At 33.3% G+C, this 19,690-nt stretch overlaps 1 protein-coding gene and 2 long non-coding RNA genes across 5 annotated transcripts; 2 read left to right on the forward strand and 1 right to left on the reverse strand.

Annotated features, from left to right (window-relative positions):
- Positions 1 to 774: 774 nt before the first annotated feature.
- On the reverse strand, positions 775 to 4,326 carry LOC107484599 (uncharacterized). Of its 3 annotated transcripts, XR_008008451.1 has the most exons (7): positions 3,917 to 4,326; positions 3,637 to 3,706; positions 2,923 to 3,095; positions 2,543 to 2,603; positions 2,358 to 2,410; positions 1,522 to 1,810; positions 775 to 1,087 (listed from the first exon to the last, which is right to left on the reverse strand). XR_008008451.1 is itself a non-coding variant. In XM_016105148.3 (6 exons), exons 1-5 carry the CDS (start codon positions 4,055 to 4,057, stop codon positions 2,394 to 2,396), a joined length of 462 nt encoding a protein of 153 aa, XP_015960634.1. In that variant the 5' UTR covers positions 4,058 to 4,326; the 3' UTR covers positions 775 to 1,087; positions 2,358 to 2,393. The 3 variants fall into 3 exon arrangements, 2 of the variants coding, with proteins under 2 accessions (XP_015960634.1, XP_052117004.1); XM_016105148.3 differs by lacking the exon at positions 1,522 to 1,810; XM_052261044.1 differs by lacking the exons at positions 775 to 1,087; positions 1,522 to 1,810 and having other exon boundaries at positions 2,191 to 2,410.
- An 11,685-nt stretch (positions 4,327 to 16,011) lies between these two features.
- Positions 16,012 to 16,493, forward strand: LOC107484596 (uncharacterized). The gene is made up of 3 exons (XR_001591184.3): positions 16,012 to 16,108; positions 16,256 to 16,316; positions 16,422 to 16,493. It is a non-coding gene; the product is annotated as an uncharacterized LOC107484596 (long non-coding RNA).
- A 709-nt stretch (positions 16,494 to 17,202) lies between these two features.
- Positions 17,203 to 18,659, forward strand: LOC107484598 (uncharacterized). Its single transcript, XR_008008178.1, has 3 exons — positions 17,203 to 17,326; positions 18,161 to 18,254; positions 18,353 to 18,659. It is a non-coding gene; the product is annotated as an uncharacterized LOC107484598 (long non-coding RNA).
- The last annotated feature ends 1,031 nt before the right edge of the window (positions 18,660 to 19,690 follow it).

The raw sequence follows: 19,690 nt of genomic DNA on the forward strand, positions 1-19,690 counted from the left end.
GGGTAAATGAAGTCATAAAAAAAATTTTCTGGCAGAAAATGAACTAGGAACTGATTTGTCTGCCGAAATAAAACATTGGAGATTGATCTGTGTATTATTTTTTTTAGAACTAAAATGTCCACTTTTAAAATTCTTAGAAACTAATTTGGGTAATTACTCAAATTATAAAAATTAAAAATGGGTAATGGATAACTTTTATAATTATAATAATTGTTAACTCACACGTCACCCCTAAACCTCAACTCCAAGTAACTCAATTGATGACTGTTCACTTTTGTTAAATTTTAAAATTTTTCGAGAATTATTTGGTGAATAACAAAGATTATGTACCAGTTTATCGGTACCCGAATCTTTTGAATACCGATATTTACCTCTTTAAAAAATTATAATTTTTACCACTTAACCATATTATATTTATTATTGTCTAAATTATTTTGTTCATTTCTCTTTATTTTTTATTTACAAATTTTAGTTATATTATTTTGTCCCAATAATTATAGTTGCTAACAGAATATTATTGATAACAATACAATAATAATATGAGCCAATATTATTATATCTCAAAAATATCGAACTCACAAAATACAATTAGATTGAGTTTTCTTTTTATCCCCAAACAGATGCAGAAAGTTTTCACTTCTATAATTTTCAACAACATAGAAGTTAAAAAAAGGCAAAAAACTATATCTCAGTTAATTTAATTAGTTGTAGAGAGGATTTCATTCATATAATTTTTTTTTTCAATTTTAAACTCATATATAAGAGCATGCTAGTTATACAAGCTGATGATTCATCAGTTCAAGACATCTGAAATACAAGGTAAAGGAAAAACCAGTAAAGTGTGAGTTTCCCGCATTTGATCTAAAATCATCAAAACTTTAGTTAGCTACATATATATAGCATACAACTTATACATTATTGAGATGATGCATTATTCAATTCTTTATTTACAGGTTCATACTGATTATGTGATTCTGTTCTTTGGCTGGAGAAAACAATTTGCCCTGGCCCCAACACTCACCATACATATATATATATATATATATGGAAGGGTAGAAATTAAATTCTGCTAAGCAATCCTCCTAACCTGCAAAATAACATGCAACAGAGGATTACATGTATACAAAGATTCATCAAATGTATTATTACTAAAATTTAAATTTTAGAAGGGAAATCTTAGACTGAAATAGCTAATATAATTGAGTTGTTCACTTTAATGTGACTTTAAGATTATATATAGATTCGAGTCATATAATTAATTCTTGATATAAGCATTATAAACTCTTGGTTGATTAACTCTATTGGTAGTATAATTTGACTAAATTTGTAATTAAATTCTTATATTTTTTTTAATTATGTCTCTATACTAATTTTTTTATTTTAGTTTAATCCCTAAAATGACAAAAACATTTAATTTAATGGAATATATTATGTTTTCAAATTGGATATACCAAAATTAAAACGTTTGGGTTATTATTCGCTTATTGTAGTTTTTTTTCGTATTGACAAAGTAATCCTTACCCCTTTCCCTCCTCTTTCACTCGAATAGAAAACTCCTCTTCCTGCATACTCCGTTTGGCATTGTGTGGTGCCACTATAACATCTCAACCCATCATTGTGTGATCCAAACCCGCTCTTCTCTATTGTGACATTTGCCATTGAAGGAGCTGGCGACGAACATAATGGACGGACGACGGGCAAAGATCTAAGGAGCATGACCTGGAGACGCTGGCGTTGCGCGAACAAGGAAAGGGCCTTCGACCACGACGAACCAGGTGGCGCTATGGTGGCTAGGGTTCTCAAGGAAGAGCTGAGATAGAGAGACTGGTATTTACTTCTACCGTTCGGCGCGAGTGAAAGGAAAGAGAGACTCATTTGAATTTTTTTTTTTTTAATGAAACAGCAAAACAGCATCATTTAGAGTAAACCGATCAATTTCTGGTTTGATTCAGAACCATGCGATTTTGTAAAATTAAAGATATGGGTATTTTGGTGAATTATACACATGTAAACGTTTTTTTAATGTCTGCTGTGATTAGAGACTAAACTAAAATAAAAAATTAGTATAGAGACTTAATTAAAAAAAATATAAGAATTTAATTAAAAATTTAGTAAAATTATAAAAACTAATAAAATAATTATTTTTTTTAATACTACATGATGCAAGATGTTTTGTATTGGAATGTCCTTTATTAATTATAATAAATTTCAAGAAAGATACACCTGTTTTTAGAAACAGAAGAAAATATATCACTTGTAGAATATAAAGAGAAGTAAATACAATTTGTACAATAATTTTTTTTTTTAAAGGGAACTAGCTAGAGTGAGACTCGGCTATAGAGTTTAGAAAGTCATACCTTTAGGAGTATATTCCTTAATCCTTAGCAATGCTCCTAATAATAGAGAGATCCTGTAGAAAGAAAAAAGAAAGAAAAAGAAAAAGAAATAGCAATAAGACAATATATATGACGAATCAGAGGAAGCCAATTATTATATTGCCAAAGATGTTACGACGTATCTATAAGCGGCGTATCAATCATACCTTGCCACCAGTTTCCTCTTGAAGCACTTCCAGAGTCATCTTCTCCCCCATCCTTCTTGTACTAACGAATCATACAAAAATATACCCTAATTAAATGAATAAATCCAAATAATAACTTATTTAATAAGTATAGTTCAATTTGTCCTGTGTACATATATGAAGTGTGGAATACTACACCATCTCATATTTTATTTATTATAGTCTCTGTTTTAATTGAATTCACGTCTCATTCGATAATAGTCATACCACTTGTTAGTTTACAAATCATGCCTTTGAATAGTGTTTCATGTTTACAAATACATACATAGTGTAGTGTTTGTCATTCTCTAGAAATTAATAATTCAATCAATATACACATGACTAAATATAAATACACTCACCAAAGAGTTCAATCCGGAGTTTTGTGTACTTTGAGGATGCGAATATATGTCCTGGCCACCATAATAGATTGATGAGCTAAGGTGGCAAGGTTGAACTCTTTGTTCCTCATACATGGAACTCATCATATCCTTACCAGTTTCACCATCATTGCTCTTGTAGTTGTGTACATCATCTGCATATATAGACACAATAGGGATTAGGGATGAGGCAAGATGAACAAACATCACCAAAAATGACAAACTTTTACCAAATTGATAAAATCAAATTATATAGGTAAAAGAAGAACAATATTGTGTATGCTAATTTTCGTCTTATATACTAAATTGATTTATATTCCTTTATTATTAAATAAGATACTAGACTCGCATAAGATAATTCTTATACTCTGTTTAAAAATAAGGAATATAGTTAAATACTTCTATAAAACATATTAGTGTATTAACAGATGCTTATGTATTAATTTATCCATTTAGTCAGGTAAATCTTATGAATAGTATAAAACATGTTCTATAAATAATTAGATATACATGATAAAAAATATTTTAGAAACCAATTTTGAACACTAAATTGTTTTCAGTCCCATTATATATTAATGGTATGAGTTTGATGTGTGATTTTTTTGGTATACATTTGATATGTAATCTAAATTATCTTCCTCATGAAATTTTAAAACAAATAAAAAAATAGTTGAAAAAGATGTTAGTAATAACTACCAGGTATAACCGTTTTTGGGGTTGCGGTTTTTTCGGTCACTTGAAAATGCCGAGATTCTCTCCCTAACACCTGAAACAGAATCATTGAGGAAAACAAAACTCAGAGCTGATTCAAATTTCAACTTGTCGTTTAATCAGTTAAATTGGTGCATCATTGAAATTGAATTCCCCAACTTCAAAATTCAAAGCTCTGAGCACAACACATCAACAATGAAAAGAAAATGCAGAGAAAAACAGAGAAATTCAAATTAATTGAACATTCCACGATCAGAAACAAAACCTTAGACGATGGAGGGAATATAGAAGCTAAGATTCCAGAATTAGAAGATGGACGTTGGGATTGGTCGGATCCAAAGAGTTCAGAAGTGAAAGAAGACGAAGAAGAAGAAGAAGAAGAATTGAATTGGTTCTGTCCTTCCATTATTTGAACCTTAGAAAGGTTTAAGCTTATGCTGCATCAACCCAAAGTCAATTATTTATTTATTTATTTTCTACGCGGAGACAACCCCAAAATGAAACATCAACTACCTCCTGAGAACAACCCTAAAATGGGAAAGAACAAAACTCAATTGTGGTTTTTTGTTAGGGAACAAACAGAGTGAAAGGAATGAGGACAGAAAAGAACAGAACGAAGAAAGTGAGAGACACGTGAAAACATTGACACTGGAGAGAGAAAGAAAAGAAAATGTTGGAAATAAGTGAGGTGTGAAACCTTTGCTAACACCCGTTAATTTATAGAGGCCGAAGGGAAGGGTCTCGTGAGATTTTTAAATTTTTTTTATTTTTAATTTTATTTATTTTATTTTGGCATTTCAATTCAATGGATCCAATAGGTAGGGTTGGAGTCTATTAGCAAAATCTGGTAAATGTTATATTAACAGGACAAACAAGTCTACAATCTACTAAGGATTTTCGCAATGAACGTATAAGCTTTTAAAGATAAAAGTATTAATTTTCGGGTTTAGAAAAACTTGTGATATATTTATAGGTTTTTAAAGGGAAAAAAACCTAGTAGATACATGAAATTTTGTATCAATGCTTATAAATTTCAACAAAAAAAATAACAATATGGATATAAAAGTTGAAAAAATTGTCTCTTACCTTTTGTTCCGTAGACATTTTTATCTATGACGATTTGAAAATACTTTTAAGTCTTTGACCTCTTTAAAAGTTCGACATATAAGTCATTTGGTTCATATGAGTCCGTAAGATCCAATAAAAAAATCTAACGTGACTCCCGTTATGCTGACCTGGCCATTACGAATGTACACATGGAGAGAACCTTTTTAAAATAGGACAAATAAGTCCCCCTACTACAAAATGACGTCGTTTGATAGGTAGCCCTAATCATTCAATTGAGTGGATTTGTTGGTGAGGAGTTCCAACTATAGTAACAATGGCCATCAATGGAGCATTTTCAACCTTAAGAAGAAGCGTAGGAAGAATAAGGTAAGAAAATTCAACTTCAAACTTAGTTCTATATGTTGTGCATGTCGGAGACCTAAACAATGACGTCGCTCCGAGGTTCTTCTGTGGAGTTAATGCAAGGTTTAATTATTCTGCGAGTCCCTATAATTTTACCGAATTTTTAATTAAGTTCCTACATTTTTTTTCTTTTCAATTGGGTGTCTATACATTAATTTTTTTCAATTAAATTCTTGTCGTGAGAATAACGTTTAAGATAACAGAATATTCTATTTAAAAAATGAATATTCTCTTGTTTGAGTTAAGTATCCTAATTCCTAATTGAACATATTTCTATTTTTTTAAAATACCCAAAAAATTCTGACATTTTGGCACAAAGGAAAAAAAACCCTAGCCAGCCCCTAATTTTCTCTCTGAAAATCGTGTAAAGTACGTTTCTCTTCCGTCGTTCTGTTGTCTTCGTCCATAGTCGTCGGTCCGTCGTCTTCATCCAAAGCTTCTGTCGATCTCTGAAGATCTGCACCAATTGATCCATCGAAGTTCTGTCCGTCACTCGGCGCGCCTCGCATCACTTCGCCGCGCAGCGCCTCACCTCACCTTGCTGCTTGTACACTCGATCTGCCAGAACAAGTGAGTTAGTTTCTGGTTGTACCATATATTAAGGTTGTACGCTTTGTGCCCTCCATCATGAACCATATATTCTTTACCATAAACGCACACACAGTAGCAATTTTTTTTTACTATCAGAGAGAAATGAATTACAAATTGTGATATTCAATAGATAATTTTAGAGTTTGTCATAGCTAAGTTTTATCACTATTGTCAAATGCAGATAAATACACAAAATTTTAATTACAGTTGTCCAATTCTAAAAAATTGACAACTCCTTTAGTTTATTTGTTCCCGTTTCACATTTAATTTCGAAAATTCTATTTAAAAAACAAAAAAATATGAATATATGTGGTCAATTGATATATAAATTTGTTTTGCTAATTAGGATTATGAAATTAGAATGGCTTGAATTTCTACATTTTTTGTCAATTTATTTCAGGATAATTTTGTAAGTGCTACAAAAGTATAATTTGTTTCTACATTTAGACTATTTATATATTATGTAATCTGCAATTGGTTTGTTTGGAATGCAATTCAAATTATAATGTCACTATGCTATTCAAATTATATTTTTAATATCAAAAGAAGCATTGAAACCCTGAAGAAATAGAATATAAGTTGCATACATAAACCTCAAAATTTAATGTTCAATATTATAAATAAGTTTGTCATCGCAGAATTTTTAAACTTTATAAATGAAAGCTTTCAAAAAGAAATAAGTCTCTTAAAATATAGAGTTTTATGAAACTTAACATCACAAAAAAAAATCTCAAACACATAATATATTTCCTAATTTTCATATGTCTAAAAATGTTTAAGTTCACAAAATAAAACCTCAAACACATAACATATCTCTTAATTTTCAAATTTGCTAAAACTTATTACAAGGCACCGTGGGAGGTCCAAAATAACATAGTTCTTCACTTATTTGGATTGATAGAGAGGTTGGAGATGAATTTAAAGAATTTTATTGCGGCAATATTTGCTAGTCCTAATGTCTCCTTGACAGTTGCTGCATTATTTTTGAAGTAAGGAGAATTATTTGTCCTATTTTTAAAAAAATTCTCTTTACATGTACATCCGTAATGACCAGATTAATATAACAAAGGTTATGTTAGATTTTTTTGTTAGGTCTGACGGATTCATATGAACGAAAAGATTCATATGTTTAATTTAAAAAAAAAATAAAAAACTTAAAAATATTTTTAAATTGTTAAAGCTAAAAATATCTGTAACATAAAAATTATAAACCTATTTATCTATTTTTAATTAATTTGCTCCAAATGTTTAACAAAAAAAAGTAAAGTAATAAACCACGGCACATAATAGCACAAAAAGGGAATGAAATGGAGGTTAACTTAAAGCAGGGGAGCCCTTTGAGGAAATGGATATATATAGATAAGGACGTTGTGCGCGTCTATAATTGGAATATGATAAAGGCACACACTAATAAAGAAAGAAAAAGGATAACGTAGTTATCAAATATTCAGATCAGAATATAGAGTAGTGTTTTCTACCTTTTAGTTTTGTTCCTATAAAATTATGCTATTGAATTGTTACTGAGGCATGTAAAAGGTTAGATAATTTTTCTTCTCAATTATAAGAGTTATTAGATATTCTAAAATATTGGTGTTGTAATAATTTTAATTATTAATTTTTTATTATAAAATATATAGATGGTTTATAATTTATATTGTTAATTTCTTTTGTTTTATATATAGATTTTTTATTTAAATAACTTAAATAAAATTTTAAAATTATTACGAAAATACATAGGATTACTTATCTCGTTTACAGTATAAACGAGATAAATTTGTACGTATCTTGTTTATAGTGTAAACGAGATAAAACAGTGCACGTGACACGTGTATATCTCGTTTATAGTGTGAGCAAGCTTATCTCATTTACACTGTAAACGATATAAGATTGGGACATGCCTATATATAAATGTAGTTTATAGCAACGTTCTGGCTTCATTTCCAACCTTTCCAGCACTTTTTCGTCTCTTCTATCCCTTTCTGACTATATTATTGAGTAAGACGAAGATGGCACGCGCATATGCATGTGATTCGGACATCAATAGGCTGAACGTGACGTGGCATTACGTCGGGGCAGCAAACTTTGCGGTTAGTTTTATTATCTTGATATTTATATTATCCCATATATGTGTAGCCATGGTTAGGTGATAAACCAAAATTTTATGGTTTATTTTGGATTGAATTGAGTGGATTTTGTCAACTTTTGTCACACTTATTCACAAAAATTGCATGTTTTTATGATTTCTTCCTAATTATGCTTCATAGTTCAAAACATGCTTCTCAGGCCCTAAAAATGCTCATCTTAATCCTCTCTTGTTACCATTCGATGTCGTGATGCATTTGTTAAGTGAGTTCAGGGTTTATAGGACAGGAATGGCTTAGAGGATGAAAAGAAAACATGCAAAAGTGGAAGGAACACAAGAAATTGAAGAATTGAGAAGCTGGTATCGACGCGTACGCGTGGCTGACGCGTGCGTATGACAAGCGGCACGTGCCTCACTAAAGGGAACACGTTGGAGGCGATTTCAGATCTCCTGTTAGCCCAGTTTCATGCCCATTTTGCAAATTAGAGGCTGGGAGTGAAGGAGGATGATGGATACATGCCATTAGTCTAGTTTTTACATAGTTTTAAATGCTAGAGAGAGAAACTCTCACTTATGTCTAGGATTTATTGTTCTTTGTTCATTTTCATTTGAATTCTTGGATTAGATCCTTTTTAATTTCAGTTTTTGTTGCTTTAATTGTAGTTTCTACTCTTTAATTTTACTTAGCACTCTTACAATTTTAGTAATTTTGAGTTTTGAATTTGGATCTTGTTGGAATTTATTTCTATTAATGAATTGAGTTTTCTTTCTTGTTCATTGTTGTTATTTGGGTTGTTATTAGCAATTATTGTTAGTGGGTAGCTTTGTTTTGAATTTATTTCTCAATTTTATAATGTCTTCTTTTAGTGCACATAAGGTATTTGGAAAATGAATCTTATGATTATGGAGTAGATTTCTACTCTTGGCTTTGGGGTTGAGTATTGAAACTCTTGAATCATCAAATCCTAATGTGGATTGGTAATTGGAAGGTGCTAGTTAGCTTGAACTTCACTAAAGCTTGTCTTTCACTAGGAGTTTACTAGGACTTGTGAACTCAAGTTAATTTTATTCACTTGACTTTCCTTCATTTGTTAGAGAATAACTAAGTGAAAGTAATAGACAATTTCCATCTTAATTGGTGATTGACAATAAGGATGGGAACTCCAATTCTCTCCCCTAGCCAAGATCTTTATATTGATTGATTGTCACTCACTTTTACTAGTTTTGATTTCCTAGTTTTCTCATCCTAATTTCATATCTCTTATTCTTATATACTTTTGGTTGTAGTTATTTTGATGCATGCTTGTTAGTTAGATAATGTTTGCTTGATGTTTCTAGTTATCTCAATTTAATTATTAGTTCTTTGTTGCTTTATATACTTATCATTTTACTTCTTCCGCAAGCAACCCAAAATTTTTAACCAATGATGTGCATCATGTTGCAAGTCATAGGGAAGACGATCCGGGATTCTACTCCCGGTTATTGATTTGATTGTTGTGACATTCTTGTAAACTTTGGCTAGAGGATAATTTGTTGGTTGAGACTATACTTTGCGACATTGAATTGGAAAAATCTTTTGGTCAATTCTTAACCGGCATTTATCCTCTAATATTAGGATACTTGCCAAAAACTAGAACACAATTTGTGTCGTTAGCAATAGGTCACTGATAGGATATAATTTTAGGAATGTAGTCATCATTTTTCTATAATTAAGTTGTTAACTACAAAATTATTAATTTAGATTTTAAATGCTTTGGTACATGTTTTCCAACTGTTGAAGTTAGTTTATTGGTTAGACGTTTTTTTAATTTATTAATTTAGTTATTAACTATCCAAGTTTAATAATTAGATTACTAAGTTAAAATTGGATAATTAGATTATTAATTATTTTACTGAATGTTTTTATTTTAAGTAACGTCTTGAGGAAATGTCTATTAATTAAGTAAGTATATATTAACGTAAAAAGTTTTATCGACATAACTTCAGTTAGTATACATGTGTAATTTTCTGTTAAACAAATGTATACAATAGTTAAGTCAGTTCGATATGTCGATGGACCTATACGAATTTTAAATAATTGTGATTATTTATTTTTTGTCAGAGGCCTCGCTTACTTCTGCCTCGACGAGTGAGTCACACACTTCCACCACTTGACACTATCATCCCGTATCTGAGGGAGGCTGGGTTCGGCGACACGATGCCTCTCAGAGACTTCGTCTTTGACAACTCCCTAATCACGGTATTCGTGGAGCGATGACATTCGAAGACCCACACATTTCACCTGTTATGGGGTGAGGCCATTATCACCCTGCAGAACGTGGCGTACCACCTTGAACTACGCGCGCATGGGGAGCCAATGGGGGTGCTTTCATGATTTCTACAGGTGGTACGGCATGGAGACATGGAAGTTGGTGGAGTGACTGCTCGATGCAAGCCTCCGGTGGTTGTGCAGCAAAGGGCACAGAGGAAGGAATCATTCTCGCTGAAGCTGACATGGCTGCGCAACCGTGTCCGCCATATGCCTCAAACGGATGATCCAGAGATACTCCGACAGTATGCGAGGTGTTACATCTTGTTACTGATCGAGGGTTACCTGATGACGGACAAGTCGAACAACCTAGTCTATCTCTGGTGGCTGCCACTGCTTGCAGACTTTGAGAGGTGATGTAGGTCGTTTTGGGACTCGGTGATGCTTGCATGGACCTACCATTCGCTATGCTCTGCAGCACACCGAGGCACAACAGACATCGCCAGCGTTGTTGATGTCTTGGATATCCCTGAGATTTCCACAGCGGTGTCCACCTAACTGACAGGTTTTAATGTATCCTATGGCAGCAGGGTAACTATTGTTTATGTCTTACTTATGTTTTGAATTTGTTACTCATTATGACATTCCGTAAACTAAACTCCTATTATTCTTGTAACCGAAAACACGTTGATTGGGTTGACGCATCAGAGCAAGGACCAACACAAGAAGAGGGTCCTCCGATGGTGTCTATCGCTAGATGAGTCATGGATGGATAAGATTAGCACTAAAATTTTATTCCCTGGTAGTTCTTTTTTATTCATGTTATTCTTCGATTTGAAATTGTTTATAGCTAACCAAATAAATTAAATATAGTAAATGCATTGAAACTTAATTACAAAATTTAGTCTTTCAGATGTGGTAACTTTTTGAGTACATCAACATTAAATAATTGTAATAATAAACAAATCTACCTCCATAACTTGTTTAATAATAAGTTAATGAATAAATTAATCAGTTCGTCGATTTGAATTGATTGTTATAAATATGTTTATCTATATATATTCAAAATTATCCACTAACTAAATTAGTTATTACATATTGATTTATATTTACATATATTGATTCACGTATTTTTTAATTATATATTTATAATGAACCAATAATTACATATTGAGGTATCAAATATTTATTTATCCTTTAATTTAGATTCTATCACTGATCATTATTTTACAACTGTCGTTTCAGTTTGTCTAAATGCCGTACGATGACCCTATTCTGCAGGTTATGTGCCCCCCATGGTTTATCGACAAGGCAGAGCGGGAGACATGGATGTCTATTATCCCCCCATCTGCTTTAACATCGTCGAGTTTCACCCGGTTGACCGAGTGAAGCGCCAGTTCAATGGGGAGCAGCCGGTGCCAGGGGGCCTAGTAAATGTCAACAGGTTCTTGACATTCACAAGACGAGGCAAGGATGTCTGGTGGCTTGACAGACTTATCGACTGGTATGACGGCTGGAAGGCACGATTTTCAGGGGGCCACAGGATCTCCATTCAGCCATGCTTCGACAACAGGCCGACCCAGGAGTATTAGGATTGGTACTGGGGCGCTTGTCGGCTTAGGCACCTATCAGGCCAGGACGTACTCGATGATCCCAAACTATTCAATTTACCTGCTGACATCCAGCCTACTGCCAGCTAGCCGAGGGACGTTTTTTGCCTTCTTCAAAATGTCCCTGATTGGCATCGACATGCCAGGAAGGTTCGAGAGGACACTCGACGGCTTGCTAAGAGGGAGAGGGGTGCCATAGAGCATGGAGTAGGCACAGGGGCTAGGAGGGAGAGGGTCAGGCCTCGCTGAGAGCAGTTGGATGTGGAGTCTGAGGAGGAGGCCGAGTTCGACAGACGTAAGGAGAACGAGGACATCCCACTAGGCGGCAATGATTCACCCCTACCACTACCATCGCCTCCACCTCCCTCACCGCGTGATCATCTAGTTTAGGAGCACAACAACATCAGGCCATCTGGGACACCTCACCCCCAGTTGACATGATGCCGGGCTGTGCAGCAGCTATCATGGGGAGCAGATGGTTGAGGACATTGGGTTCGGGGATGCATTTAAGCTTCATACCATTGACCAGGCTTCGATGCGACACCTCATAGATCAATTTCGGACTGGCAGAGAGCAGAGCATTGGACAGTTTTATCACTCCTCTGCTCCCACGTATACTTCAGCCTAGATGCCACAGATAGGCGTTGGCTCGTCATACGGGGCAGGGGTGCGACTGGGTGCCCAATATGCGACGCCTCCATTAGTGGACTACGGTTTGTTGCTCACATCATCCCATCTCAGCTGACACCACCGTTTGCACTACTACCTCAGCCTTAGCCTCAAATGCACCAGTATGCTCCCATTCTTTACTCTGGAGGTTATTATATCCCACCTCTACTACTCCCTCCATAGTAACCACAAGATCCTTCTACGCATGGTAACCTCATGCAGACCCTTGACCTAACCGGCCTCAACGCCAGGCACAACTTCCACTATGTGACACCGTGCATCGGCTCTATTATCAGGATTCTTACCACTGATGATGTATTATTATTTATTATGTAGGGTATCATGTTATGAACTTTATGTACTCGACGTTTAATAATGTATGCAAATGCAATAATCTTTTGTTTGAATATTTTGTAAATATTTTAATAGTAGTTAATTATATTTCTACATAAAAATGAGAGTAAAAGATTTATGATCTAAATTATATTATTAGAAAATTTAATTTATAATTTTTTATTGCAATATTTTACATGTGTGCGTTTTACACTTCATTTTAGAGAAAGTGTAGTTCAATTTGTGCCCAAATAAAAATTGAAACAAAAGTTCTTAATTAGATTTCACCTTCCTTTTATTTCCTATGCTAATCATCCAAATTTTTTCTTAACCAACATTATACTTGTCAAATTCACATGCCGAATCTAAACAACTTTTTTCCACCCCTTAACAAATTCATCGTATCCTTTTGTTTCTATTACTTTTGTTTAGATAAGAACGGCCATTGTACTGTATATTTCACTCGACTGAATGTGTGGCTTTCAAATCATTTGTTAATGACCAGGAATAAGGCTAAAAGGGATTGTGGATAAGGAAAAATTAAAAGTAATTATTTAAATAAAGATGGCAAAAATATATATCTTTTTATAAAATTTTTTTATTTAAAAATGTGACTTAATTATTTAGCTATATTTTAAATAAAGATAATATTTATATAAATATCAAAATTTAATTATATAATTTATTATCCAAAAATAAAAAATATTTTTAGATAAAGACAATTATAAAATTTATTATAATATCCACCAAAATTAAAATGGGACAGAATTAAGTTCATAATAAGAATGGCCTGTGAAACACACATTTTAGATAAGGAAGTTAAAAATATTTAATGGAACGCATATTACTTGAGATATTTTGGAAAAAATTTATAAAATAAGAAAATAATAAATATTTAATCACTATTAAATAAAGATAATAGAATTCATACATCATAAAAGTTATAAATTCAATGATAATTTATTTTTTATTTTATCATTTTATCGATTATCTCATTTTAAAAGAACTAAATTCTTGAAGTTTGGATTTTGAATACCGGATAAGTTTCATATATATGGGACCAATTGAACAAACAATAGTTGCAAATTGGATTCCAAGCACACACAAGATAACTACCAAATAAATGAAATATAAATTATCTAATTAATAAAAGGAGAATGCTAGGGGATAACGATTTTATTAAACAATATGAACAACCACCAATCAAATAAAAACACACTACACCTCCAAATTAACCTTCTAAATTTTAATATTAAAATAACCATCCGTACACTAGTAAAATGAATATCCGATATATCTATTGTTTACATTATTTAATATTTTCATTGTTCACCTATACTTTTCCTTAATAAAAAATATCTTCCTAAAGAGAATGATATAGTCATGATTGATATTGTGTTGATTAGTGATGAGTATTAAGGGGGACCCTGCATTGTCATCACAAAGCAAAAGGGTGACATAATCGAATGGAAAGATATGGCAAAACTAACATTAATGGTCCACATTTGAGGGCTATGGTGAGCCTCTCAGGCACTAACGGTAACACACTCACAACTCACTACTGAGGGTTGCTGTATCTTTCACTTCCCTCCCACGTGCAGTGTCCCAGAAAATTCTTGTAGGCAGTGGTTGAATTGTATCATTTGTATGGAGGAGCTTTCTTCAATAACGGTGAGAGTGTTAATAAAACTTATAGCACTCTCCCTAACGTAACACTAGGAATAAGTCCCGATATCATTGGTGCAAAGAATATTATCTGAACTTATGTAATATAAGAGTCTTTATTATATTTGTTTATTTATTTTCAGTTTAGTGACTTCTCTATATAGGAAAATTGATCTGAAAATTTTATCTTTCTAAAGGGATTACGTGAATATACTTATATATAAATTGGACATACACTACAAAAAAAATACCCATTCAGCCATACTTTTTTTAAGTTACATTTGAAAAGTGTAACCTATTCTATGAATAGGCTATGCTTTTTTCCGTGTGCCTTTTTATAAGAGAAAAGGATACACAATTGTGGCATCATTTAAAAAGTGTAGCCTTAGGTATTATAGAAATCACTTATAAAGTGTAGCCGTAGGTTGATATCTATAGGTTCACTTTTCGTATCAAAAGAGACGCTTTTAGAGGGTAGCCTATTTGTTAAGTTTTGGGTGCATTTTAAAAGTGATGCCTAATGTATCTAGTGCAAAAAAAAATTAACACAACTCACAAACACTTAGTAATTTTTTGTTTTCTTTTCACCAGATCACATACTACACTCTAGGGTCTGCACACAGCCCTCTTCTCTTAGCACCACAAGACGCAGCGCACCCTCGGTCCCCCTCACGGCTCACGAACGGTGTCACCACCTTTCCTCTCTCAGCCCTCTCTCTGCCGCGCCTCTCACCATCTGCCATCACCCTTTCCCTCTCAACCCTCTATTTGTCTCTCACCAGCCACCGTCATGGCTTCCGTCACCACTCACCAGCCTCAGAGTCACGACGGTGCTGCGCTGCTTCTCGCCTCTCGGTGATGACGAGTTGACGACCCTCAGCGACAACGAATGCGAAGTGCGACGGTGCTTCTCTGACCCTCAATGATGACGACTAGTTTTCCTGTCTCGGTCACGACGGTGTTGTCTCCAGTCGTCCTCTTCTTCTCTGCTGCTAGTATTCTTCTTCTTCTTTTCTTTGACCTCTGCTCAAGCTCAGGTAAATAATTATTGTTCTGATTAGGGATTTTGATGATTGGAACTTCTGATTAGGGGTTTTGATTATTGTTCTGATTAGGGGAGGTTCTGCGATTATTTATTTTTTAATTAAGAAGCATCATGTTCTATTTTTAATTTCTTTTTGGTTTTGATGTTTCCCAAGTATTTTCAGGTTTTCAGGTACTGTGGCTACTGGGTTAAGGGGTTGTTGGTTTATGGACTACTCTGGCCGAGGATCATGATGTGGAACAGGCCAAGGATTTGCTTCGGTGCTTCAACGTGTGTTATATGATTGACATTGGATTACTCGATTTTCTCTGACTTGAAATTCTCTTGTTGATATTTTCGTGATCTTTGTTTCAGGAAAGTGCCATGAATGGCAGGCACAAGGTTGAGAAAAAAGGTTTAATATGTTACTCCTCTTGATTTTGAAGTTCTTTGATCCTAGTTTCTTCAACTTTTTGTAAATTAAGCATTCATTTCCTACTTCCATCATGTTAAGCTGTGTTTGATTATTTTGTGCTCATCATGTTAAGTTGTGTTTGATTGTTTTACAGTGTTACTTGATGTATATATCTCCTCACTGTTATAAATTCCATCATTGATAATATTTTAAGTTCTTGCTTTCTTATCATCTTGCACTTTGTTCAAGAGTTGCTGCAGTTGGGAGCTCCTGAGATTGTTCCAGACTATCCAATTCTTTCTGTTGACGACCTAGCAGATCAAATAGCCGAGGTTCTCAACTTTTTTGGGTGAGTAAGTTCAAGCATAATCTGTAATTGATTTCCATTTAATGACATATAGAAAATTAGTTTACACCAATTTTCATTAGGCTTTGAATATTGGCAGTTGTTCGTTTTGAGAAGGCAATCTCACCCCAACATTCTTTTTGTCTGTAGTCTTAGTGCAGTAATGTGCATGGGAGTAGCTGCCGGGGCTTACATTCTTACCTTATTTGCTGTAAGTTATTATGCTGGTGCTATGCAGCCTCTCCCCTTTTTAAATTACGTTAGAGTTTCAATGATGGATCGTTCAATTTTTCTAATGTTTTTATGTTTACAATAGATGAAGTATAGACAATGTATACTTGGTTTGATACTTGTTTCACCTCTATGCAAAGAACCATCTTGGACTGAGTGGTTGTACAACAAGGTTCTTTTTCTATACCTAAAACACTATGTTGTCTTGTAAAAATAAATGTTACTTCTTTCTTATGATTTTGGTAACATATGCAGGTCATGTCAAATTTACTCTATTTTTGTGGCATGTGCAGGGTGGCAAAGGAAATGTTGCTAAAGCGGTACTATAGCAAGGTATACTTTGTGCATCCAAATTCCCTCTTTCTACTTCCATTTAGTGAGGCTGAGTTATTTGCTTTTATTTATGGTGATAAGACATTCGAGGTGGTGCTCAATTCCCAGAGTCAGATATAGTTAAAGCTTGCCGAAGGGTTAGTGAATATTTTTTGTTGTTGTACAACAACTCTATTATTTCTGTTTTATTAGTGCTTCTGATCACTCTTGCTGGTTTCATTAGTGAATTTAGTTTATTATGCATATTATTTTTTATTATAAGCCATAAGGCATATTATTAGTGCTTCTGGTCACTCGTGCTTATGATCACTTTTGATTCCAAATTGATGATTCCATTGTTGATTTTATCAGAGGAAACATGAATTCAGAGGAAGCTGCACAAATTCCCAGAAGAACTAGTAGGCTTCATCTTCTGCACAAAATTCTGCTTCATCTTTAGTTAAGTTTTGTTTTCTTTCTATTTTTTTTTGGTCTTTAGTTTCATCCTATATTATTATTAGTTAACTGGTTTCAATTTCGTTCCTTGGGTTTGAGTTTCTTCTCCAAAATCCCTGGTTCAATCATGGATAAGAGCATGTTAGCTGGTTTTGAATCACTTCTAGAAGCTGATCAGCAAAGAATGGCATCCATGATGGAATAGGTTCAAATTTGTGACAGGTACCTCCTCTTCACTCTATCTGTTAACTAATTCCATGTGTTTTGATTTGTGCTTCATGTTCCTAAAATTCTAAGTTAGGTCAGCACAAATAGTTTCAATTGGGACAAGGTTTGAAGGTTTATGCTTATATCTTGAGTGCTATCCATTTCTATAAACACAGCCTGCAGATTCCCATAGATTTCTGATTTGCTGTCTTTTTGCTTATATCTTGAGTGCTATCCATCTCTATAAAAATAGCCTGCAGATTCCCATAGATTTCTGATTTGCTGTCTTTTTGCTTATATCTTGAGTGCTATCCATCTCTAATGTATGTTGTTATTACTTGAGTTTTCTTTTTTAATTATAGTTAACTTGTTATTACTGTGATTCTATTCTATTGGTTGATTCTATTAGTTGATTCATGTTCTTGTTATTTTTCTTTTTCCATATTTTTAACTATGATTTTCTATTTAGGTTGTTACTATGATTTCTATACTGCGTGATTTTTCTGTTGCCATCATCTTCTAACTGCTTCTCACTACTCACCCAGCACCACCAGCATCTGCTATCTTTGCTGCCACTCCTCTGTTTCTTTTAATCTTGAAGTTTACTGTCTTTGCTAACTAAATTTTCTATTTCCCTTTTGTTGTGCCGAATTGTTGCAACAGGTTGATAGCACCGTTAAGCATAAACAAAACTTTGATAGATTTCTGATTAGTCAGAAACCCTTTCCAACGTTAATACGAGGTTCAACCTTTTTTTTAAAGCTTCATGGCTATGCTATAGTATTGCTATATTCCTTTACGTAATATCTAAAATTTCGCTTTCTTTATATGATCTTTAAAATCAAATAGTGCTAAAAAACATGATCACTATTACTCACTTGCGGAAGATTTTCTCGAGATTACACCTCGGAAGACAATTGGAGAATTGAAGGAATGTAAAGAGGTTAGTCATTTTTTATTATTTTTCACTTTCTTTTTATGTTCATCATTCAAGTCCAAATTAAAATACTAATGCCCTTTTTATTGTTACTTTTCTTTTAGGATGGTGATTATGCTGTGTATGGTACAATTATGGGAGTGATTGGTGGATCTGATTGGTTTGTTGCTCAATGTAAATGTGGCACTGAAGTTGTTCTAAAGCATGGGTCATACTATTGTGAAAAGTCTTCAAAGCATGTTGATTTGTTTTCCTTGAAGTTATAGTGTTGGTATGAGGTTTATTTATGTTGATTATTTCATTTGTATATATTATAAAAACAGGTATAGAATTAAGGTGAAAGTTATTGATTCCTCAGGGAGTGCAACCTTTGTCATATTTGAAAAGCTTGGATGCCTTTTGCTATATAAGTCCTGCACTGAGATTTTTATTATTTAAAGAAATTATTTAGTATAATTATGTATTTATTTTTATTTTATAATATTCAACTTATTTAAATAAAAATACAAAATTATTATACATGTAATCATATTATTAATTATTATGTTGTATTAATAATTATTAGAAAATTATATATATATATATATATATATATATATAAACAAAAAAAAAACGAGATCTAAAGCTACACTTATATATAGTAGCTATAGTATAGAGGAAAAAAAAAGAGACTTAAGGCTATACTTATATACAATAGTTATAGTATACCAAAAAAAGAGGGACCTAAGGCTACGCTTATAAAAAGTAGCCATGGTATACAATGGGGCTACGCTTTACAAGTGATACAGTAGCGTTAAAAAGCGTAGCCTATTTTGGAAGAATGAAAGCTGAAAAGCGTAGCCTTTGGTCCTGAACAGCATCACTTGAAAAGCGTAGCCTATTCCCAAACGCCAAAAGCGTAGCCCTTGGTGCAGAAAAGCGTAGCCTTTGAGAATAGGCAACGTCTGAATAGGAATCACCCCAAAAAGCGTAGCCGTAGCCCAAAAAGCGTAGCCGTAGCCTAAGGCATCATTTTTTTCACTTTTAGCTACACTTAAAGTGTACCTGAATAGGTGTTTTTCTTGTAGTGATATACTTATATATACATTTTTATATCACTTTTAATGCACTAGATTCCTTTATAAAAGCAATATGAATATATATACAACACTTTATTTACTTATGTCTTCTAGAATCACATTTTCGAAGAAACTCTTTCTAACTACTTACGAATAAAAAACTACACATCTTTAGATTTTTTTACTTCAATTATCAAAATTTATCTAATAGTTTTCTACCCAACAAAACTACCCCCCTGCTCTCTTTAATTTCCTTCACATGATCATAGTCTAGTCTAGGAGTCTTTGTAAGATCCAACGTCACCCCAACTTCCATCACCTCAAATACCAAATAGACACAAGCAAAACATACAATGTAAATACGGAGACAAATTATAATAAATA

The sequence above is a fragment of the Arachis duranensis genome, chromosome 4 (genome assembly GCF_000817695.3).
Source record: "Arachis duranensis cultivar V14167 chromosome 4, aradu.V14167.gnm2.J7QH, whole genome shotgun sequence".
Lineage (NCBI taxonomy): Eukaryota > Viridiplantae > Streptophyta > Magnoliopsida > Fabales > Fabaceae > Arachis > Arachis duranensis.

Excerpts from the sequence above, each read along its gene's own strand:
- LOC107484599 (XM_016105148.3), bottom strand. The coding sequence starts at position 4,057 with ATGGAAGGACAGAACCAATTCAATTCTTCTTCTTCTTCTTCTTCGTCT. Across the intron at positions 3,096-3,636 it reads CCCAAAAACGGTTATACCTG|ATGATGTACACAACTACAAG; the intron begins GTAGTTATTACT and ends CTATATATGCAG. Across the intron at positions 2,604-2,922 it reads ACTCCGGATTGAACTCTTTG|TACAAGAAGGATGGGGGAGA; the intron begins GTGAGTGTATTT and ends ATGATTCGTTAG.